Source organism: Coenobita brevimanus, chromosome 42 (genome assembly GCF_032717465.1).
Source record: "Coenobita brevimanus isolate Jiangsu-jjx chromosome 42, ASM3271746v2, whole genome shotgun sequence".
Lineage (NCBI taxonomy): Eukaryota > Metazoa > Arthropoda > Malacostraca > Decapoda > Coenobitidae > Coenobita > Coenobita brevimanus.
Window position 1 is genome coordinate 1286427 of NC_136995.1, and position 25367 is coordinate 1311793.

General features: G+C 42.7%; 1 protein-coding gene across 1 annotated transcript; it reads left to right on the forward strand.

The window, feature by feature from the left end:
- On the forward strand, positions 1-24959 carry LOC145397655 (E3 ubiquitin-protein ligase RNF19B-like). Its single transcript, XM_080270695.1, has 14 exons — positions 1-259; positions 1523-1594; positions 1652-1779; positions 3949-4258; positions 4585-4699; positions 6561-6751; positions 7898-8042; positions 10472-10608; positions 13430-13527; positions 18518-18713; positions 22217-22234; positions 22274-22442; positions 23073-23214; positions 24432-24959. The coding sequence occupies exons 1-14, from the start codon at positions 1-3 to the stop codon at positions 24957-24959; spliced, it is 2508 nt and encodes an 835-aa protein (XP_080126821.1).
- The last annotated feature ends 408 nt before the right edge of the window (positions 24960-25367 follow it).

A 25367-nucleotide genomic window follows, 5' to 3' on the forward strand; every position in this document is an offset into this window, starting at 1 on the left:
ATGAGTGAGCCTAGTGGCCATGTAGGGTGGGCAGTGCCGGGAGGGGGCGGCGTACGCACCCGCTCCCACCCTCCCCACGCCCCCACGGCAGAGAGAGGGGGTCGGGGCGGGGGCAGCGGCAACAACACAGCCTCCATGTCGTCCTCTGCGTCGTCTTCCTCGTCCGGCTTCCCAAGAATGTCCCTCCGTTCCCTTCTGCTCAACAGTCCGTTCTCCCTCCGCAGTCGACCCAAGAGGCCACGCACACCAAGCTCCTCGTGTAAGTGGCTTAGTAGTAGTAGCTCCATCTTCATTTGAAATGCAAGATGAAGGTCCCCTTCTCCCGCAGACCCCCATTCTCCTTTTGGGGGATGGGGTGGGAGGTGAGGGATGTTTGTACGCTGAGACATTGGAGACTCATGGTTATAACGGTGCCACCTCAGAGTTGCAGAGAAATAGTACTGTGGGCTGTGTTCTAGATAGCGTATGACACATTATGGCACTTGTTCCTTAGTTATTTATTTTTCATGTCACACCCTTTTTATCCTCTTGTACGTTACTGAGGAAAACTGTATGGATACTAGAAATGTACAAATAACTTAGAGAATACCAAGGTGTAATATGCATATTAAATCATGTGGGTGGTGCAGAAGCTGGCTTAATTTCAAGAGTCAAATGAAGGTTGGAGAAATATAGCAAACTGTTGCCTCTGTTGATGGTAAAAGGACATTACCGGTATATATGAGAGGGAAACTAGCTTACCAGTGTATGGTTTGTGTCTGTATGGTGTAATGGTGTCTGGGAGTGAGATGTGGGCAGTAGAGGAGAAAAATGCTCTCATAATTGAGCATAATGGTGAGATGATTAGATGGATATGTAGTTTCATACTGAGCGACAAGTGATTTAGGATGATGCTTGTATTTTGCAAGTGTTAGTGAAGTGATGCACATGGGTAGGCTGAAGTGGTTTGAGCATGTGGAGAAAATCAGAGAATAACTATTTGAAGCACCATATAGACCTGAATGTGTAAAGGACAGCCCTCTGGTAGACCAAGGAAAAGTGGGATGAGTGTCTGTGTAGGAACCTCATGGTTAGGAGACTTGGCTGGAATGCTGCAGGAGATCATGCAACGTGTAAAGAACCATCAGATGAAAATGGCTAACCTGTGCCAACATGGAATACCGCATTACAGAATGTATGCATTTTATATATACTATATCTATAAATTGTACTTACTTATAGACTTTAGATGAATTTGATATGTATTTTGGTGCCATTGCCATATCACCAGAATAAGTTTTGTTTAGATGAATGAATGAATGAATACCGTATTTTTTAACAGTTGTTGAAGCAGAACTGAATTGTTCCTAACTTACAAAGATACTTTTCAAGACCTGTTTACAGCTCATGTTACAGAACTGAAGTTTTGCCCTGTTTTATGGTGGTGTTTGTGTGGTGCCCTTTTTTCCTCTGTCTTTTCTTTTATATGGAATTTCTTAGAGATCTCTTAGTCAGTTGTAATAGCTGTTTTTGCTCCACACAGACAAGCTGACGATAGAACCGGACAGCAACACAGACTCTTCCGCTGGTGTGCTGAGTGATGCGGGTAGCGGCAGTGGTGGTGGTGAGGTTGCAGCAGCGTCATCATCAACAACAACATCAGCACCAGCAGGGTCCAACAACTGGTCATCATCCATCCGTCGCCACCACCACAGCGGCCGCAGCCTCGTGTCCAACCGCCGTGGCTCTGTCAGCTCCAGGGGCACAACCAGGGGGGACTCATGCTCCTCCTCCGATGGCGTGAGTATTGATGTCCCAACAGAGTGTTTTTTGGACTGTGGAAGCTCCAGGGGGCACCACCAGGAGAAACTTAATCCTTCAGTGGCATGAGTACAGTAACTGTATTGGTGGGTGAGGGGAGTATATTATTATGCACTTGATAAACTTTCTGCTGTTTACTCACATTCCAAAGGTGATATAACCACTGGTCACCATTAAATCATTAACCAGTTACTGGTTGTGTGTTCATTAATACAGTTTACCTTTGAGCTCCCCTCTTATCTATTGCTTTTACAGAGTGTCATCATTTTTATCTAGTGTAATAATGAGTGAGGCGAAAAGTGGATCAAAAGTGGTTGTTGTTATTGCTCTGTCTCAGTCTGTCAGGTTGCGCAGATCCATTGACCACAGGTAAGCAACTGCTTCTGTGGGGCCATCCTACAGGCACAGTACAGTACATACACTGTATAAGGATCCAGTGGCCCCTGTGTGTAGTCAGTGCTTCACCAGGGTCAGACCAGGTTCATTTCCATGGTGAGGTGCAGGGAAATATGATGTGGCTTGACTCCTGGGTGAACACTGCATTGCTCCCACAGTGCCACTGTTTGTAGGTGCATTTCCAACATCTTGTTCTTAAAGCTTCTGTTTTTTTTTTTTAACCTTTTCCATGTTTGTGAATATTAAGGTTGGGATCCAGCTTGGGGCTCACATAACCTCCATCAGTGAAATTGGAAGGAGGTTAAGTATTCACCAATGTCTGTTTGTTGATTTATTTGCTTTTATTAAATTTATCAAAAGTTACCAGGTTTCAGCGAGATCTGGTGGATAGGTGGGCAGTGGGTCAAAGATCATTTTATTAGGTTTTGAGGTGGATTTGAATCCAGGAATAAATAGTAAATTGTATTGGCATCAGTGGAGTTATCCACTCAGTGACATTGTGTAACAAGGCAAACTAAGACTGTGGCTGTAATTGTGTGTGACTGTAAATGTATTTGTCTGGTAGCAATGAGGAAATGCGGCACCAAATTATATATTTTATTAGTGTTATTGAAAATCTGCATTTACTGAGTGGTTTCTAGTTCATTGTTGTTCTAAAGGGCTGTTTATTGACTTCTGAAATTCATTCTGCTGGGCGAAGGTTGTATTTTTCAATTTATTCTTACTATTTCTTGATTTTTGGCATAATAAAACCTGCAGGTACTCATTCATTCATTCATTCATTCATCATCTAATCCAGTGCTGCCTCATGAGAAACGTAGAAGCCCGGGGTTAGGCAAGTTGGTCTTGACGTTTAAGATGAGAGTGACCAGGCTCACTCATCCCTGAGTGGCTCTACATGAGCAGTAAACCCCAACCACTCCTTGGATATAAACCTGCACTGGCTCAATCCAAATGGAGCGCCTTAATTGCCCACTAAACCACCAGGTGCCATAATTTGGTTATATGGTTACCATTTAGTGTAGTAAGTGGTTTCCTGGTGTACAGGAAATCATTTGTCTTGTCACTAAGTATAGACAGGAGGAAGTGGAAAGAATGAAGGGAAGAAAGACAGAAGAGGAAGGATGGAAATAAGGAAGAGAGGAAAGGGTAGACTCCCGAGAGCAGCACTACATCGAGTGAGTGCTGGTTCTACCGGTGTATAATGACTCCAGTCAGATGACAATATTTTTATTGTATTAATCTTATTTGCAGATGATTCAATTCAGCTTTTGAGAGTGCCGTAAGAATAAAGAGGTAAATAAAGACTGTATCTAACCCCACCGGTTCAAAAAGATTATCCTAATATGAATCACATCATCATGAGATAACGGAAATTAACTGAAAAATGCATCATCAGATAGAAGGGCTTAATACGGGCTGGATCTAACCCTCCAATTTCAAAAGTCCCCCCAGAGCAGTACAAGAAACACCAGTAACACAGTGATAAAGATGTCATGGTACTGAAGGTGTTTTACTCTTCTTCTCGACTAGGCCTAGATTTTTGTCCTTTTGCAGCTGATTTCACGTTGGTTGGAGGCAGAAGAAGACAATGCTGTGGCTCTACATTCTTTTTGCAGCACTTACTCCTGACTAACATCATGTTCTGGTGTTAATCCATTAATACAGCTCAGCATTCAAGATGGAAAGATGGCAGTTCTCTGCCAAGTTAAAGTATAAAGAGTATAACACGAAGGCAACATTTTATTCCAGGGTGCTTGTGGCACAAGCCTACCCAGCAGCGATGCGGCAGTGTTGGGTGTCGGGGACAGCACTGGCACATCCCGTGATGCTGGCAGCACCTCCTCCGACACCAGTGCCACCACCACTGAGGGGCACATCCCCGGCAAACGGGAGTGTCCGCTGTGCTTGCAAGAAGTATCGGAGGAGCTGTTCCCCACGTTGATATCCTGCCCGCACTCGGCTTGCCGGTTTTGCCTGCGTCAGTACCTGAAGGTGGAGATCACAGAGTCACGGGTCAACATCAGCTGCCCCCAGTGTAGCGAACTTATGCACCCAACAGGTATATATAGGACTGATAGTGAACTGTGTCTGTAGCCATAAAGTGATTGGTAGATTATGGATAGTAAATGATCTGCAGTGAAGTTGGATTGTTTATAAAGTTGTGGATATACAGTATTATGGATACTATTACAGTACAAACTGTAATTTGACGAGCCATGAAGTGCTTGGCATATTGTATGACATTGTATAGTATATGTATTCTACTTTACTCTGCAATGCTCTTCTCTGTTTTCTCCCCTCCTCTCCTCTCCTCTCCTCTCCTCTCTCTCTCTCTCTCTCTCTCTCTCTCTCTCTCTAAAACTCCTTTCCCGCATGTTCACACAGATATCCACAACATCCTACGCAACGCACTGTTATCGTATAAATATGAGGACTTCATGCTTCGGCGGGTATTATCGATGGACCCTGATACTCGATGGTGCCCCGCCCCTGATTGTGGGTAAGTTGCAACACTGGGGGGAAGGAATAAAGGAATGGCAGAGTTTACGGGATACTGTAACGCCACACTTAACCCTGTCAATCCAGTCTTCTATTTTGTTTCGTTCTCGCCTCCAACCGACAACAAAAATTTAGGGAAGACTTGTGGTAGTGTAGGTTTTAACTAATATCAGTACACTGTTCTTGTATGAGACAGCCTTAGCATGTATTCAGTATGGATGGTGGGTGTTTAGTGCCGTAGTGGCAACATTTAGAGATCTGTGGTACATAGGAGGACTGTTAGGCCTCAGGGAGTGGGTGGTTTAGGTTATGCTCAGGGTCAAATGCATAAAAAAGAAAAAAAAAAAAAAATGCCAGTTTGAAATGTCTGTCCAAAGGTAAATAAAAATGTCTGGATTTAACAAGAGTAAAACAAAAATAGCCGTTTGGATTGGAAGGGTTAATTCTGTGGATCAGGTTACTTTTTTTTTTTTTTTTTTCTATCATCACATGATATTGATCAGCGTTGAGAGGGTGTTTAGTAAAGAAAGGAAAGTGAAGTTATTTGTAACCTCTTCTCATTGAAAAGTCTTTCCTGAGCTGAATAACATCACCAAGAAATGGCAAAAATAGGCTATAGAACGTCATTGGATTGAAGGAGTAAGAAAATGTAAATATACAGAGCTTGTATAAGGTGACTCAGTAATGCTTCTCTTCCTCTTCCTGGGAAGTTCTTTTGTATTGTGGGAACAACTCATTCTGCATAATCAGTGTCTGTCCTGCATCATGTACTCATTTCGTGCTTCCATTGCCCCACCCGTGCCCACACTAGTGCATTGAGTCCTCTCTGCAGCATATAAAATTCCATCAGCTGGGTTTCTACTGAAGTACTGTTTATGGACCACCCTGTATTCCTGAATCCTGCTGTGTTGAGTGAAAGCTGCAGAAAGTGAGGGGTATGTTCCAGCAGTAAGAGGTATCATCTCAGAAATTGACAGTACAGGTAATTGTAGTCCCAGGTTCATCTGGAAAGTGAACCTGGTGGACTGCGGGCTAAAGTTGCCCTCCTCTGGAAGTTCACCATCCTTCTTCTGGGGGATAAGGAGGCAGGTGAAGGACTTTCATATAACTGGGTAGCACCACAGGTCAGTTATACTGGTATCACCCTGTAAAGGTATACTTCTCCAGCACCATCTCAAATATTAGAATATCACATTCAAGCCTACGTATAAGAAATGATGTGACAGGATACATAATGCCACCAAGGAAAGTAAGCTGGTCATCTTGCAGTAATTCCTTCACCACCTGCCCCTTGGTACATAGCTGTCTCCCAGTGCCAGGGTATCAGTCCCTTTTTGATATCATATTTATTCATGTGTCTGGCCCATTGCATCAGCTGTGTTGTTGATTAATTCTCCCACTATCATTTTCTTTTGTTTTTCTGGCTTTCTGTACTTTCCCTCACCCCACCTGCAGATGGGAAGAGGCTGCTAGTAGTTCATGATGATGATGATCAAGAATCGTTGGTTGGGAACAGGCACATGTGGAATCTGTAATAGAAATCCTATCACATTATCGGGTTATTATAGCTTGCTGAAGTTGTCCGTATGGAATCCCCACATGGCTTGGCAGATGTGTGGGGGAGACATACAGGTGTCCTGAGGTGGTATTGATGGTCTGGGTGCATACTAGGGGACCCATATGAGGTGCCAAATACCTGTAATCGCTGGGATACATCATGCAGTTTTTGGTAACCTCATCTAAACTGATGCTTTTGGCAGTTTCAGTTCATTGCATCTACTAATGAATTCAACAAAGACAGTTTTTCTTTTCTTTTTTTTAAGCATATAATGAGACTTTTTAATATCCACTTTGTTTGTCAGGTATGCAGTGATAGCAACAGGATGTGCGGGTTGTCCCAAGCTGAAGTGTGAGCGTCCTGGGTGTGGCAGCCACTTCTGCTACCACTGCAAGGCTGAGTGGCACCCCAACCAGACCTGTGACATGGCACGTGCTCAGAGGTCGGCCAACATGGCGTTATCGTCCCTACCTTTCCTTCATGAAATTCAGACCAGTAGGTGGACAGTGGATTTCTGTTTTAAGTGACTTCCAGTGTGATGTTATGGTGAATGAAGAATGTCTTTGATTTGGTGAGAGAGTTGAAGTACCTGGTTGCAGTGATGGTAGATAGGTAAATGTGCAGTAGAAGTGGGATGTGGAGTGGCACAGGGAAGGAAAGTGGCTGGTGCTATGAAGGCATTGATGATGAGCAGAGATCTGAGTATCATGCCTGTGTGAGACTTGCATGAAGGAATTTTATTACCTACTCTAACATACATAAGACTGTGGTCTGGCATGAAAATGAAAAGTCAGAGGTAAAAGCAGTAGAAATTGGGGTGTTGAGGAATGTGTGCGGATAGTGGGTAAGATGAGTAATGTGATCGTGAAAGATTCAGAATAAGGAAGTCTGTGGACACCAGAGTTGAAGAGAGAGTGCTTAGATGGTATGGGTATGTGGAGAGAAAGGGTGTGAACAGAGCAGTGAAAAGGGTATATAGAGCAAGTTGTGAAGGTGGGAGAAGGTGTGGTAGACAAAGTAAATGGATGTGAGGAGGTGAAGTGTAGAGAGTGATAAGGGCAAAGAACCGGCATTGGATCAAGCTGGGTGTAAGAATTTTGTATGGAGTATACTGTACATTAAGAGTTTGGCACCCCTGTTATTTTGCAGTGATGTGATAGTCATTAGATTAACTATGGCTGATTGGAACTGTGGATATTTATGCCTGTGAGGTGGAGTCAGGATTCTGGGGGTTTGAATGGTGAGCGATTGAGAGTGTGATTCATTGACATGGGCAGATTTTTGCAAGTTCTCCATCTATTGGTGTTTTTCATGCTCTGTAGGCCCTACCTCACCCCATCCTGAGGTGGGAAAAGCTGTTATGGATGATGATGATAATGAAGGTGATGATGATGATGATGTGAAGGTGAAGATAATAATGATAATGTTGGGGGTGTGATGATGATGATGGTGGTTGTGGAAATGGTAATGGATGGTGATGGTGGTGTTGGTGATAATGGTGGTTGTGGTAATGGTAAAGAATATGATGGTGGCATTGATGATGATGATGATGATGATGATGATGATGATGGTGGTGGTGATGAAGGTGGTGGTGGAAATGATGGTGATGATGATGAAGTGTAGCATTGCCTACCATTGCAGGTGAGGACGTGAAGGCGTGTCCGAGGTGCCAGGTGCTGATAGTGAAGATGGACGATGGCTCCTGCAATCACATGACCTGTAGTGTGTGTGGCGCTGAATTCTGCTGGCTGTGTATGAAGGAAATATCTGACCTACACTATCTAAGGTTTGTGAAAGATCCAGTTTACACTATATTAGGTCAGTGAAAGATCACTTTACACTTGGGAGTAGTAAGTGGCGGCAACCATCATTCACTCACTTGTAGTGCTGCCTACATCTTCCTCAGATGATTCTAAACTGAATGACAAACCTAATGGTTTCCTGTAGCCTAGGAAACCATTGACAGCACTAGGTGGTGATCATATAAGCTGTAGCAAGATGATACGGAGCCAACTATGGTACCTCTGTAAACTGGGTGGAGACACAATGCAGCATTCTTATAGAAATGAAACCTTCACACTCATCTTCTCGCCTCACTGTGGTGGGACAGTGTCCACCACAAGGGCTGGTACAGCCCTGCTGGGAGTATTACATGCCTGTGGTTGATGAGACTGCTCAGCCAGACAGGCAGGGGTTACTCTGCTGCTACTACTCTATCTCAGGTTAGTGAAGTACCTGATCTTCACTCTTTCAGGGCAGTGAAAGATCCAGTTTGCACTATCTCAGGTTAGTGAAATTTCCATTTTATGTTTGGGTTAATGTTTGTGTTGTTATTGATAAACACAGTTTATTTAGACAATGTTACTTTATTTTCAGAACATCCAATTTTAATTTTTGTCCATGCCTGCAGTTGGTACCGTAAACTGGAGAAAACTGACAGATATACTTGCAAATCTTCATTATAAATCAGTGATGTGTGGCACTAATGAATACTTTTACTTGTATAGGATGGTTCTGTGATGCATACAAGGAGATCAAGGGTGGCCTTTGTTCTGTTTCCTGATGTAATGCATAAGACTTTGCTCTCATAATTTCTTGGACGGATGTAGCCCATGTGAGTTGACTTCCAGGGAGCTCACATGGAGATCAAGGGTGGGCCTGTTTGGTGTACAGTACTTGTGTGCATTAAGCCTGTTCGTTTTGTTTCGTTTTGTTTTGTTTCATTTCGTTTCGTTTTTAAAAGCTCCAACATGCTTGCATGTGTCGGCTTTGGTCACCTAATGGCGGCTCTCCACGCTGCACGATCCATTGCAGCCTCCCTGTTCAGTCCCTTAACCCTAAGGTCACACTTAATGACCTCGTCCCATGTCTTTCTCGGTCTACCCCTCATAACCCCACCCCCAATTCTCACCTTCCTCACCCAATTATCATCCCCCATCCTCTCCACATGTTGCCCATGAGAGTCAACTTCCATGAGATGGTTGGGGTGAATGCTCACGTAATGGCACTTGGGGGAAAAGAAGCTGGCCACTCATATGTTAAATGTCCAAACTGGGTATCTTAGCCCCAGGCTCCTACTCCCCGGATGAGGTGATGCTGGATTGAAAAGTGGATGGATGTGTTCAGAATATCACAGAGCCTTCCATACAGTAGTCACAGTAAATAGGGAGAACCAGCGCTTCGTGGGTAACAATTTACCTGTGATAGATAATTTTTCTGTATTTTACAAAGAGCTTCATACTGTAGCATAAAAGAGTATCAGAAGAGGTGACATGTAACAAAGACTCATTGTATTTTCTTTACAGCAGTGTTGGTGTGAAGGTTATTGGTGATAAGATAATGATTATGATGAACCTCTTGTTTCCACTGCCATAGGTGGGAAAAAAGTCAGGATGATTATGATTATCATGAGGAAAACAACAATTTTTAAGCTTGATAGTGATGCTGATGACCTCTATCTTTCTGTAGCTAGATGCCATAATCCCATAAGTGGTAGGTGTTTATCTTAAAGTTAGTGGTTTTACTGGGAGGGGCACTAACCCTCCACCAACCCACTTGTTGACACACAGGGAACACGTATGGGTTGGTTATATGGTTACCACCCAGCATTGTAAATGGTTTCATGGATTACAGGAAACCACTAGGTTTGTCACTCAATGTAAAGCCATCTGAAAAGGAAAGAGGAGTAATAAAAAGTGACAGGAAAGATGGGAGAAATAGGAAGAGTGGAAGACAGGCACAGAAAAAGTATGATAAAGGTGGAGGATGAAGTAGGCAACACTACATCAAGTGTGTGGATGATGGCTGCCACCACATACCACAAATGATGATGATGATTAGTATTATTATGATTACGATGACCGTTTTGTTTCTCCTTCCTTAGGTAGGAAAAAGAATTAACGATGATGTTGATAGTGATGATTCAGAAGCATGATGGTGATGATATTATGATTATAATGGTGATTTTGATGATCCCAAATGCTCTTGTCGTCTGCATCCCTCGTACAATTTTTATTAACTCACATGGTCAGGGCAACTCTAGTACCGGCATTCTATCCCAGCAGATCCCTAATGATTATATCATGCTATGGGTGGGTTATTGGGGACAGTGTTTACTCAATATATTCTTCCTCAGTAACCCTAATTATTTTTCTGTGCTGTGGGTGGGTCGTAGGAGCCCGAGTGTTAATCCAAATATATTCCTCCTCTGCACAGTCCGTCTGGGTGCACATTCTGGGGTAAGAAGCCATGGTCACGCAAAAAGAAGATCCTGTGGCAACTTGGGACGTTAGTGGGGGCACCGCTGGGCATCGGTTTAGTGGCGGGACTTGCGGTGCCGGCCATGATCATTGGTGAGTTATACCAAGTTAAAACCTTCAGTCTGTTGATATACTGGTAGTACAGTACAAACCCTCAGTGCAAAAATGTTTGCTTCCACAGGCTTTATGGGAAATGGAATATCTTGGAAAATGGAATCATAATGATAACCATGAGGAAACAATGGAATGAAGCCTACAGTCCTGTGAACAGTGAACTGAGTGGAGTACCTTACATTAGTAATGTCATCTGCTCTTAGACATGTCTACAAAAAATCAACTGTGTGAAGACATGTGAGATCAACACCTCTTGGTGGCATGAAAAAATATTTTGGAAAGTGGAGGTTTCCAGAAGTTGGATGTTTGGCTTCAGGAATTTGTACAGTACTATGTAGTCTTATTACATCTCCAGACAGTGCTGGATAGGGACACCTTTGTGCAGTAGAGCTACTTGGTTATATAGACATCCCTTAATCCCCCCCTTATTCCCCAAAAGGGGGATGATAGACTATAGAAGGGGCATCTTCTTTCTGCAGTCCACCAGGTTTTCCTTCAGGTGAGCCAAGGGCCTTCACAACAACAACAACAACTTCATACAGACAATTTTCTTCAGTTTTGGAGAGTGCCTCTGCAGTGGAGGAGATAATGGAGGCTTTACTTAACTACTGCTGTTAAGCACAGCCGTCATATGGTGGAAACCATGTAATGAGATGGCTGGCTGGTGGTCCAGTGGTGTGCCAGCTGGATTGGCCTGTAAGGGTTTTAATCCAGTGGGTGGTTGGAGTTTGGAGTTTACCACTCACATTAATACCACTCAAGGACAAGTGACATAATTTTCTCCAGAAATTTGTGGAGTAAGTAGCTTTGCCCTGGACTTTATGCTCCTGTTGAGGGAATAAAGGATTGAATAATAGACCGACAGCCTTATCCTTTTTGTTATTCTTTTTATTATAATCTTTGTCACTTTTTTTTATAATTTATCACTTTTTTTATACTGTCACTTTTTTAAGTCCTTTTGTCAGAGGGTGATGTTGGCCTTATCTTTACCTGTTATCATGTGGTGATGTGCTTGGGAGGGATGCCTTCATGTGGTGGCACTGATATAACCATGTGGCTCCAATGCCCAGTTAAGCAAATATTCCTCAGTCCCCCTCCTATCCCCTGAAAGGAGGATGGTGGACTGCTGGAGGGCAACTGCAGTTTGCTGTCCACTGGGTTTCTTCTGCTGTTATTACTAGTACTACTGCTAGTACGACTACTATTAATGTTTCAGCGTACTACTACTACTGCTGCTGTTGCTAGTACTATTACTACTGCTACTTCTACTACTATTACTACTGATACTGTTACAATTGCAACTTCTATTACCATTACTACTACTACTGCTACTACGGCACCACCACCACCACTCCTGCTTATCGTGTGGCGGTATGTTATCACTGAGTCAGAACGCAAACAAGGTGATGACACGCTCTTCAAATTTCCTCTGGGTTATCGGTTTATCTCTCCATGCTTTCCTCTTTTCTTATCATGGTGTCTCTTTTATCAGTTTGTTTTCACCTAATGGAACAAGACCACTCCCATAACTAGAGTACTGATTGCTTCATTTTCTCATACTTTTTTTTTTTTTTTCCCACAACTTGAATGTATAAAATTGTGGTTGCTTGAAATCTGATGAGTTAAGAGGTAGGATGAGTTCTTGGTTACTATACAGCATTTTCTTTAACTAGGCATAAAATTACCATCCCTCCATCTTAATGTTAAGTTGTAACAAGAGATTAACACTCGAATATGGTGCTAATTATGAAGCGGTTCTCTTGAAAGCATGTAAAGCCATAGTGTTGTCTTATTCTGCTATTAAACTCCTAGATATAAGTTGCAAAAGGACTGAAATTTCTGCCAGGTTACAGTGAATAAAGTTTAGTCATATTTACCCTCCACTCTGACTATACATGGTCATCACCTGAATTGAACAGGGAGTACGGATCTTTGCTCGGGTAGAATAAATTTGCTATACCCTGTATTGATCCGCTCACTCGATGTAGCACTGCCCTCAGGTGACTGCCCTTTCCTTTCGTACTTCGTTCTTTCCTTCCTTCCTCTTCTATCTTCTTTCGTTCTTTCTTTCCCCTTCCTTCAGTCTACTGGTGACTTTACACTGAGTGACAAGTCAAACGGTTTCCTGTACACCAGGAAACCATTTACCATACTGGTTGGTAACCATATAGCCAGATTATGGCACCTGGTGTTTTAGTGGGCAATTAAGGTGCTCCAGTCGATTGAGCTTGTGCACGTTTGTATCCAAGGGTTGGTTGACGTTCATTGCTTATGTAATGCCAGTCAGGGATGAATGAGGCTGGTCGCTCTCATCTTAAATGTCAGAACCATCTTGCCTAGCCACGGACACGTACACCCCCTCATGGGGCAACACTTGATTAGATGATGGTGATGCTATTATCAGTATCATTTGCTAAGAATTGGCTCTAGAATGACCTCCCTAAAATTTCTGAAATGTCTCATGGGAGACTTAGTATACAGTATTTAAAAACTGTTGCTGTGTCCCAGTTTACAGATGTACTAACATAAGGAACTCATGTGATGGTTCTGAATTTATGCTTTCTTATTTCTGTAATTGAATCTTACACACCTGATGTATTACTGGGATGCTGATGCTGATGTAGATGATGATGATACAGTAATGGAGTTGGCAGTGATGATAACAACAGCTGGTAATGATGATGATGGTGATGGTAAGGATAATAATATTAATAATAATAATGGAGATGATGGTGGTGGTAAGGGTGATGTGATGGTGATGATGCATGGAAATTAACTGTATTGTATGTATGTTTTGCAGGTATTCCTATCTGGGTGGGTCGTAAGCTGCACGCGCGTTACTCTATGAGCAACCCTCACCGGCGCAACCTGGCAGTGGTCGGCGGAGTTACAGCCTCGGTAAGCTAAGGGCGCGTTCACACGTGCCCTCGAACATGTGTTGGTAACACAGCTGGCAGCATGTTTGGATACATGTATGCTGAAGTATTTGGACAGATGTATGCAAACAGGTTTCAGTGCAGCTTCAAACACTGGCAGCAGAGGCGATGGGATAAGTGTGTCCATACCAGGCAGCTGAGACTTCATTGTGATGTTGCCAACATGATCTGGATGCTGCTGTTCCCCACATGCTTGCAGCGTGTTTGTTACTGTGTTGCCTACATGTTGCCAGCACTTGTTCGAGCACACGTGTGGACGCGCCCTAACACAACCCCACACACATTGGTACACTTGGTTTGTTTTCATCTGATGGAATGGGAATTACACAGTGTCATCACTGTCAGGGCTATGGTCATACATCTGAAAGATGTTCTAGGAAAAATGATGAACGTAAATGTGTCTTTCGTGCTGGAGTCCATATATCTGAGGTTTGTAGTAACAGAAATTCTCCCAAATCCATCAACTGCTCTTCTTTATGACATCAAGATGCTAATTCAAATTCACAGACGGTTGCCCATTTTGCATATTGTAGTGACTGTCCAATTATGATTTCTCATAAGAATAGATTGATTGAAAACACCAATTTTGACCATTGAAAAAACTGACTACGTCCCTCTTGAACCAGTTATGGATGGGTCTTTTAAATATTCGTTCTATCCGTAATGAAATAGACTATATTAATGAAACTCTAAATCAACACGAGCTTGACATTTTGGGCTTGACTGAAACCTGGTTGTATGAGTCTGATATCGATGTTATTCGTAATGCTTTGCCAAAGACACATTCTATTATTAGTATTCCCAGGCCTGCTGCTGACTGTCCGGGAAGAGGCGCAGCACTCATATACTTGGCAGCACTTGCAGACGTTTCTCTCATTGACTCATACCTGACCCCATCTTCATTTGAATTTATGGAGTACAGTAAGCTCGCCCCAAACACATTCTCGCCGAACAAGCTTGCAATTATATGCGGTTAGTGCTGGGATACGTATAAGACAACGTAAGATTAAAGAACCATTACGAAAACTATAAATTTACACAAGAGAGGCGGCCTTTGAAAGACCAAATCCTCGAACACCAGCTCAGCACCACGCACGGTTTGTTTTGATCACGTGATCGTGTCCTGCTTTTCCACGGTACTGTATTTGCAAGTTAAATATTTACATTACTGTTCTGGTAAGTTTATGTAGAAGTTAAAGTACTTTTAAATAATGTTAAAGCAAGAAATAAAGCCTTATAACCAGTTTACCTGATAGGCGTCGGAATATTGCCTTTTTTATTTGTTCGTTAAAGATTTGCTACACTGATTTTCCACAGTACTGTACTGTTATGGTATGTAAGTTAAAGCACTTAAATAAAGTTAAAGCATGAAATAAAGCCTTGTAACAGTTAACCTGATTTATATGATTACCCATGATCGGCGGGTTCCTAGACAATTCGCCGTCAGACAATTCCCCGTCAAAACATGGACGATTCCCCATCAGGACAATTCGCACCCTGAACGATTCCCCGTCATTCTATAAATATACTTATTTCACCTTTGAATTATATTTTAGCATCACCCACAGCTGTCATCATTAATGACGATGAATATTCTTGTTATTGTTGTGATGGCGAACTGAATTGACGACAAACTGTCCCGAAACCAATCGGCATCGGAATGTTGCCTTGTGTTTACACATTTGTGTGTTGAAATTTTGCTGTGCAGTACTGTATTTGTAAGTTATAACTTTAAATAAACCTTCTAACCACTTCAAGTGCTTCATATTGATTGCCAATGGCAGATAACAGCAAAACACCACATTTAGGGGGTCTAGGGAGCCAGATAAGGAGTAATTAAAACTTACGCGGTTTCGCGCCGAATGCGCCTTGGTTGGAACCAAACCCTCGTGTTAGGGGTGAGCTTGCTGTATTAGTAAATTTTCATCATAATACCATTAGAATTGCAATTGTCTATTGACTAGGTCATCCGGGCACAGATCGATGTTTGATGGAGGAGTTTGGGCAGTTTCTTGAAGGATTTTCTGTTAAATCTGGAGGACTTCTTGTTTGTGGTGATTTCAATTATTGGGTTGACAGTCCGGAGTTAAAACCGTTTTCTTCAGAATTCCTTGAGTTGATCACCCAGAACAATTTTTTCATTCTTGTGAGTAATCCAACTCATGTCTCAGGACATGTCCTTGACTTGATCTTGTCCCCTGTTGGTTGCAGGTGCATATCAGATGTGGAGGTTGACTCATTTGACCCTCTCATCTCTGATCATGCTCTGATCACTCTTAGTTTTGATGTCCCGAAATCCCCTTCATATAAAAGGTCATCAGGTTCAGAAATTACAGGAATGTTGACCACCAGTGATCTGTCTGTCTATCTATTGCCAGACGCCACAATCCCGTAAGGGGTGGTCATTTGACTTTGAGTTATTTGTTTTACAGGTAGGAGCATTAACCCTCCACCAACCCACTTGCTGACACGTAGGGAGCACGTATGGTTTGGTTATATGGTTACCAGTGGTGTGTCTTGAAATTGATCAGCGTTTAAACTACATTGATTCTTCAGATCTTTCTTCTGATGAATTGGTTGGAGGTCACTTCAAACTGAGATAAATTAAAGATTGAATTTATTAACTACAACCAGATATCAACCCTAAACTGACAACAAATTGTTTGTGGATATCAAGAATAAGATGAAAATTATTCTTCCAGTTTCTGGTACAGTTAAGTCGGCTATGGCACGTACTTCTATGCCACGGTTTTCTATGATACGGCAAGGTGTCAGACCCCCCCAAAATGAACCATGCACATAAACGACCTATGGTGTGGGCGCGGCAAGGTTTGAAACGCGCGGGCAAAGTCCCCTGGCGGCGCGCTACCCTGTTTGTAAACAAAGATGACGACCACTTCAGCTCCATGCTACAAGTGCTCCAACTATGGACTTTTTTCTCTCTTATGAGGAGGTTAAACTTCACCAAATTTATTGTTTTAAATAATGAAACATTAAAGATTATTTGGGTATTGTGAGGTTTATAGGTTTGTTCGTAAAACTGCTACAAACGGGTTAGTGATGAAGCACTTCTCTCTGAGCTAAGACGAAGTATAATGCCTCCCAACATCATCATCATGTATATAAGAATGATTATTAATGTCGTAAATGTGAGTTTTGTTGACACTTGTGCATACAATCTTCATCAAATAAACTTCAGTCAGTGCTTGACCAGGCAGCTTCCGCCATCTTTACTGTGTTGGTTGGTCAGCTGATCTGTGTCTACTTGGCCGAGCTTTTTTTCGTTCGATCTGCAGTGCGTGGTATTGCCAAGTAGACACAAGGCTGATCACCCTCCCGTTTTTTGTGCCTATTGTTACATGTAATACATGCATTGACTGATTGCTTGATTGTGTGTGTGTGTAAAGTGGGGAAACGTGGGGTGAAAAGGGGGACTTTGGGCGAACGTCTAGAACCAAATTCCATTTTTCCCATAGGTTTAGTTATTTGTATGGCACAGGCTCGGTCCAGAACCAATTAGCTGCGCCAACTTGACTGTGATTCAGTAACATCCTTTGAAGATAACAGAAATAAAATACGAAATAAATCACCAGACAAAACAGGCCCTGTAAGTGATCTCATCATTCAGACTGATTACAAAGTAGTGTTACATGCTTGTTGATTAAAAATAGTATCACGTCCTGCTCTGCCCGTCACCCTCATACTTGGTACTTAATCCTGTGTCTTTATTCATGGCAAGCATAAATTATAGACCATATCACCAGACTGAGCAGGTAAATGGTTCATCCTTGAGACTGTGATTAATAAGCCTGTTACTTGCTTATCTCCCCCTATCACCTTCACAGTACCAACTTAACCCTGTGTCTCGGTCCATGGCCTTATCTCTAATGACCTTTGCTCAGAAGGTGTGGCCTGGGCATATGTACTGGACTTTTCTAATTTATTTTTCCTTTGGTGCCGGAGAGGGGTGCCTTCATGTGGTGGCACTGATATATCTGGGCGGCTGAACTTCCTGGTTATGTATATAGCCTTCAACTTCCTGATTCTGTGAGAGGAGGATAGTGGACTGCCGGAGAAGTGCAGCCTAAGTCCGTAGTCCACTAGGTTCACAGTTCAAGTGAGCATGAGGTTGCAACTCTTACTACTACTACAGCTACTACTACTACTATTCTCCTTTTTCTTTTTGTGCTTTTTTTTTTCTTTTGTTTTTCATTTTCCTTCATTTTCTTCTTCATGTCTTCTTCTTTTTCATTTTTTCATTTTTTTCTTTTTTTTTTCGTATATTATCTTTCTTCATCTTTTTCTTCCTTTTCTTTTTTGTCTTCTTTTTCTGCCTGTTCTTCTTTTCTTTTACTTCTTCTTTTCCTTCCTTTCTTCTTTTTCTTCTCTATCTTCTTCGTCTTCATTTTCTTCTTCTTCTTCTTCTTTTTCTTTTTCATTTTCTTTTCTTCTTCTTCCTCATTTTCCTCTTTTCTTTTTTTTTCTAATTTCAGTGGCACTTCATCATGACAAGCGTACATTTTATTATTATTGTTACAAGTCATTATTCAAGATTGAGATGTAGCAGTTGTTGACCAAGTTAGAATAGGAAGCAGATTTAGGCCAAGGTAGAGTAAAAGGATTGTATATATATATATGTTTTTAAATTAATTAAGTAATTATTTATTTTTTTTTAATGCAAGGAGGAAGGACCTTAAATATCAGGACCAACTTGCCTAGCCTCGGGTTCCTACGGTTCTCATTGGATGATAGTATTGGATGATGGATGAATGGATGGAGCCTTCACTAGAAACCAGAAGCCCATAAAATTGTTCCCTCCAAGAAAAATTAAAAACAAAATAACAGAGAGCCAGATTTAAGATTTGTCCATCATCCTGGCGTATATTTATGGTATAACCCTTTCTTTGTTTACCCAGCAGCCCATAATAACACATGCTGTATTGGTTCCGCAGGCTGTGATCTCACCGGTATTAGCAGGGTTGGCAGTGAGTATAGGTGTGCCCATCCTCCTGGCCTATGTGTATGGGGTGGTGCCCATCTCGCTGTGCCGGTCGGGGGGCTGCGGCGTCACAACGTCGGCCACGGGGGTCAGGATCGCATTTGATGATGAGAATGACATGGTCTTTGGTATCCCAGGCCGACAGTCAGGTATGTTTGTGCCGTCATCATCATCATCATCATCATCATCATCATCATAATCATCATCATCCCAGCCTTTTCTTCTGACCTTATGTTGGTGTGGAGCAGGGTCCAGAATGATCATCATCATCATCATCATCATCATTATCATCATCCAGTCTTTTGTTCCTCAAAAACTCTAGTTCTTCCACAGGGAAATCACTAGTGCTTGATATAGGGAATTCACTTTTGCTTGAAAAAGAATATACAATTGGGGGAGGATCTAACCAGGTCTTGTGAAATGAGCCAAATGCTCATTAGTCTAATTCCCTCACCATTCAAGTCCCCAGAATCCTGACATGACGTCACAGGCATGACCATCTGGATTTTTTATATATTTGTGTTTTTTATTTGTTTCCTGTAAGCCAGGAAACCATGTTCAGTACAACATTGGGTGGTAACCATACAACCAAACCATACATGTTCCCAACATGTCAACAAGTGAGTTGGTTAGTGCCCCTCCATGCAAAACAACTAACTCAAACAGCCACCCATTGCAGAATTACTGCATCTGGCTATTGATAGATAAATATATATATATATATTTTTTTTTCTCACAGATCCACCACATTTTTCTGTTCCTATACTGGTAGTGTCCTAAATTTGGTGGATTTGTGTGTGTGTGTGTGTGTGTGTGTGTGTGTGTGTGTGTGTGTGTGTGTAGCTTAGGGACAGAATAAGACAATACTTTGGTTTTGCATCCTTTCCATTACACTGTCATGAGTAGAACCATATTTTAGTGTTACTGGTTGTGGCAGTAGTTGTAACCCAGAGTTTATATGAAAAGTTAACCCATTGGAGGGCAGACTGAAACTGTCCTCTGCAGTCCATCATCATTCTTCTGGAGGATAGGGAGGGAACTGAGGGATATTTGTAAAACTGAGTAGTGGAGCCACCCACTTATATCAGTACCACCGTGTGAAGGAATCCCTCACTGGTACCATATATCAGTGTTCTTCTGATGTTACAGCTCAGCATTCATGTTACAGCGCAGCATTCAAGAGGGAGGGAGAGAGGGAATTTTAGTTTTAGTTAAAGTGGAAAGAGTAAAACATATACCAGTGATAGTCTCTTGTTACAGTTCATCATGCAATATTGTATTCTGTAATCAGTTTGTTTTCGTCTAGCAAAGATCTTGAACCCCATTCAGGTCAGTTGAAGACCACGTGTAGTCATATTGGTGGATAAATTTGACCTGAAACCAAGGCGACTTATTCCAACCTCATAACAAAGACCCCTCACAGAACCTCAACATAGAGTTCAAATTGTGAGAGAGGCCCAGTTCTGTCAGAAGGAAGAAAGTCAGCTACCGTATAGTGTTATTTTTACAGCTTTGCATTGATGTTGGAGAGATGGCAATTCTAGGCCAAGTTAGAGTGAACCAGAGTATAGTATCCTGTACCGTACAAGTGAACCTCGCTGTATGATTGACTGTCATGTAATCATTTGCTTATTCAGTCTTAACATTTTAGCAACCCTTTGTTACCTCCACCAAGGAGGTTATGTTTACCCCACATTGGTTGGTTAGTCTGTTTGTGTGTTTGTTGGTTAGCAGGATTACTCAAAAAGTTAAGAACAGATTTTGATGAAATTTTGTAGAAGGGTGCGCCAAGGGCCAAGGAAAAAGTGATTAAATTTTGGGCTGGATCTGGATCTGGATCCTGAGTATCCCACACAATATCTCCAAAAGTTCTCCATGAATTACATTAAATTTTGTGGAAAGGGGGGCCATGGACCAAGAAGGAACTGATTCAATTTTATCTGGATCCAGATCCAGATCCCTTTTAATGGCAGTGGCATTGGTGGAGGTATGCGCTCTCTGAACGCTTTGTAGTTTCTTTATGGGAATCATTTTTGATTATATGATTGCACTGACCCCCTGTGAACCACCATTTTTCACCATATGATTGTTGATTCTGCTTATACAGTTGCCATGATCCCTGTGTTTGAAGTACAATTGATGGTCATCTGATGGGTTTTCCTGGAATGTAACCCAGTTGTATATTGAGGCTGGCCTGTAGTACAGTTACTTTAACCCCACTAATATTCCCAATCCCTTTCAGCTCATCTCTGCCCGATTAATATGAATTAACCATAGTAACCAAGGAGACCAATTCATACCATACCTCATAAGTAAGGCTCATTGAATCTCATGCAACTGTGACAGTACTGTATTTAAGGTATGGAAGTGGCCTACTTCCTTGAATTAACCCACCTCATGCCAAAGACGTACATGTACGTCGGCCCCTATTTGCGCGGACAGTGCCATTGACGTACATGTGCATTGGCAATTTGATATACCTTATTTTCAGGCATATAAGGCACAGCCCAATTTTGACAGGCCTAATCTGGGAAAAATAAAAAAAGTGCAGCTAACCCCAGACCCCCTAGCTGAATGTCTCACGTTTTGGCGCACGGCCCGTTTACATATCACTACATACCCATTCATGTGCTGGTTATAAAATTTTCATGTACAGGAATCATGAAAATTTAGACTGACACTTTGGTAAGCTATCATGGCAGGCTAAGTTACAATACTTATGTTAACATTATCAAATATCACCACTGACCTCCACCATCACCAGTACTGGCCATCGTTAATAACTAACCACTATCAACCAACAACACTAAAATTATCAATCATCACCAGTGGCTGTCAGCTCCACTGGCACCATAACCACCAAAACAAACCGCTACAAGTTGTTAACAGCTGTTTACACTTTACATCCCTTGTTGTTCTTTTTATGCACTGAATAACTATATTTGTGATTTATTACTACAATTACACGTGTATAACTAGATTTGTAATTTATAATGATTAGTTGCTAAGCATTCTAAAGAAATTTGGGACACACTTTTGCAAGGAAGGTGTTTGGATTTCGTTTAAAGTACCGGTAGGCCAACTGCATCACTGAAACAACCACTTGCCAATAGCCCAAGCCTACCCAAAGAGCCTGACCTTGAGCATGTAAGGCACAGGATGATTTTCTGGGATTTTTTTTTGGAAAAAGAATGCGCATTTTATGCCAGAAATACGGTATTTGCCAAAATTCGAAATTCGAATTAGGCGCCAGATAATCAGCTGGGATATTCCTGCGCCTCCCTAGGCCTCTCTAGGCCTTCTTATATCATCTGTACACCCAACAAGAGTGTTTTGGGCTCGAATAGCATAGTTACCGATGAAGAAAATGAAGATCTACCTCAACTCAGTGGTTGGCGGATGTGGCCGATAAAGTCTATGGGCGTTACTCCGAAGTTTTCAGCCTCTTAATCAGGGAGAATTAACCTAAATGGCTTCTGTGAGTTCTTTTATGGTTGTTCTCCATGTTGTCTCATCATTTCTAACCTATCTAGCAAAAAAAAAAAAAAAAATTGGCTGGCACCACAGCTCCATGAGGATCCAAAGTCTGGCACTTGGCGGGTTAAAGACAAGCTTACTGTAATCCTATAAATTCCATCCTTTTCCTCCACAGAGTCAAGCCATACTGGGGGTATTGGTGTTGGGTCAGGAGGCCTTTCCGGGGCGGGAGCAGGGCCGGGTGGGGCAGGGGGCAGCATAGGGGAGGGATGGTGTGGGGCGTCATTGTCTTCAGCACACAACCACCTGGAGAGTGATCGGGAGTCTGCCAGCAACACTGCCATTGCCCCTGCATCGCTCACTGGGTCCATTGCATCATCCTGCATCTCGCGCACGAACAGGTAATCATGTAGTCAGTGTCATCATTTTCATCATCATCATCATTGAGAAGATTAGGAGAAATACACTGAGGTGGTTTGGACATGTGAAGAGAATGGAGAATGAAAGACTGACTAAGAGGGTGTATGTAAGTGAGGTGGAGGGAGGGAGAGGGAGAGGTAGACCGAGGATGAGGTGGAGGGATGGAGTTGAGAGGTATATGAGGGAGGGGGGGTGAGTTGGGGGGAGGGCAGTCAAATGGTGGGTGACAGAGCGACTTGGAGGCGTTTTGTCTGTGGCCACCCTTTGCGGGATTTGGGCGTCGGGCTATAGATAGATAGATAGATAGATCATCATTGTCATCATTATAGTCATCACTATTATTGTTATTGTCATCTAATCGTCCAGTAGTAGTAACACTGTGAGCTGCAGAATGGAGTTGCCTTTCTTCTGCAGTCCAGCTTCCTCATGTTGGGGGATGGGAGGGGATTTAGGGTTGTTTGTATCACCAGGCAGTTCTTGCACCTAGTCATGTCAGTGCCACCACATGAAGGCATCCCTCATCAGCACCTGGTATGGTGATGATGTAACATTTATCCTCATGATATAACTAATGATAACGTTAATAATACAAGTTTTATTATCACCACCAGGTTGGAAGTTCATGTAGACATTGCCCATGGTAGTCGCTCAACAGCAAGTGGAGACACAACCTCCCTGGCCATCTCCACCAACACCCTCGACACGGAGAATGCATCAGTGAGGGGTCTGGCCGGATCCCTTCTCCAGTATAAGGTGAGAGAAAATAGCCTCCATCCCTGACTTCCTTCCCCAGTATAAGGTGAGAGAAAAATGCCTCCATCCCTGACTCCTGTCTCCAGTATAAAGTGAGAGTAATAAAAAGCTTCAGTGGCTCTCTTCTCCAGTATAAGGTGAGGGAGAAATGCTCTGTCTCTGGTGCCGTTTTCCAAAATTAGATGGGGGAAAAAATGCAACATATTGGCTACCTTCCTTAACATAAGGCTGTGGAAAAATCCCTCCATCACTGGATACCATTTCCTGTACAGGGTGAAAGAAAATGCCTATCACTGGCTCCCTTCTTTAGTATCGGGTGTGAGAAAAATGCGTTATATTCCATGTTTAACAGTAGGGTTGTGTTTTGGAAAGTTGTAGTGTTGAAAGTGCTATGGTTAAGCCGAGCGGTTATAATGTGGGCTCATTGAGGATACATCATGAGGCCAGTCAGGATTACATTTATATGTTCTTGCCTGATTTTACCAGAGTCCAAAAATATCCCAGGCTAAGTTCATAGCAACCTAAAACACCACATACTTCCACCATAAACCATTGCAAAAAGAAAATCAGGTATGGACCATGGTGAAGCTATATTATTGTCAGCACACAGTAAGTCCAGGCTACAGTTCATTGTTCTCTCTGTGGCTGGAAGTCAATTGTTGTGGGATTGCACTTTAACCAAGACAGACACTGCAGTTATGTTGTAGTCTTATGTGTGCACACCAGAGATTGCAGCATCACCATTAGTGGATGTTGTATACTGAATGTCAAGAAATTAGAATATACAGTATATCCGGTTCTAATAATGACAACAGTTTTTTGCTTTGGTTGGCAGGTGTGTGAATACAGTATTAGGGTGGCATTGGTGGACACAGTTATGGAGTCACCTCTTTCTTACTATGTTAAAATTTCCCATTATGTTTTTCACTTTGGCATCTTATTATACAGTATTTTTCATTTTGGTTGACAGGAATGGGAGGGTGGCATTGATGGAGACAATTCTGGCATTTTCTGATGTTCAGAGTACCTAAATTCCTAACTATATTTTTCACTTTGCTTGGTTTGTACTATTTTCAGTGGTTGGCAGGTGTCGGAAAGTGAGGGTGGCGTTGGTGAAAACAGTCTTGGGGTTTCCTTGTGTTGAATGAACTTAAATTTTTCGCTAACTATATTTTTCACCTTGGTTGGCTTCTAATATTTTTCACTCTGGCTGGCAGGTGTGTGAGAGTGAGTGTGAGGGTGGCGTTGGTGGAGACAGTGCCAGTGGTGTGCTGGAGGCCGGGGCAGGGCTGACCAACCCCCACGTGACCAACCTGTACCTGCACGGTGGTGGGGCTGGACCGGGCGGGGCGGCGGGAGACAACTGGACATATGGGGCAGGGGTGGCTGGGGCTGGTGGAGAGGGGCCTGGTGGGGAGGACCTGAGGCTGGACAGTGTCAGTGCCATCATCACAGCAAGGCAGTTCTCCAGGAAGGGTGTCACGTTCACCCCTGAGGGACAAGAGGCAGGAGATGGGGCTGGTGCTGGCCACATCACCCTCACACTGGACGATGACTCCCCCTTTGAGGACGAGGAGGGTGGGCAAGGTGGCATGGGGTACCGCAAACCCAGGTCCCGGTCCCTGTTGACCCGCCCCGCCCTGCCCATGGTTCATATGGGCGGGAGACGGGCATCCAGCGCTGACGGGGCGGGACGGGAATTTGAACGCCCCGCCCGCTGTGAGTCTTTCCCCCGGCTGGAGTGAATATGTCTGGCCCATATCCTATCCACATCCTGTCCCTATCCAGCCTTTGCCGTACCCCATCCATGTCTTATCTTCGCCCAGCCTTTGCCCAGTCCTTTACCTTCCACCTACACCTGCCTTACTGTCAAGTTGACACACTGTTTTCCTGTACTCAGGGTTGAGGAAAAAATAAAATCATGATTTTTTTTTTTTTTTTTTTTTTTTTTTTTTTTTTAAGGGAATCACTTTTCTAATAGGATTGTTTGGATTTGACAAAGCATTTTTATTTTTTATTTTATTTTTTCTTAAATCAGGTAGTTCTTTTTTTAATTTGTATATGAGAATGTGTGTTTTCTATATCAGTGACTTTTTGAGGGATAAAGAAGGAAGCTGGAGTTCAGGTGTTAATCATGAATCTATGAGAATATG

What these genes read in the sequence shown, in the direction of transcription:
- LOC145397655 (XM_080270695.1), top strand. Translation starts at nt 1, where the DNA reads ATGAGTGAGCCTAGTGGCCATGTAGGGTGGGCAGTGCCGGGAGGGGGC. An exon ending in CCTTCATGAAATTCAGACCA is followed by an intron (nt 6,752 to 7,897) that starts GTAGGTGGACAG and finishes CTACCATTGCAG; the next exon opens with GTGAGGACGTGAAGGCGTGT. An exon ending in TCGGCGGAGTTACAGCCTCG is followed by an intron (nt 13,528 to 18,517) that starts GTAAGCTAAGGG and finishes TTGGTTCCGCAG; the next exon opens with GCTGTGATCTCACCGGTATT.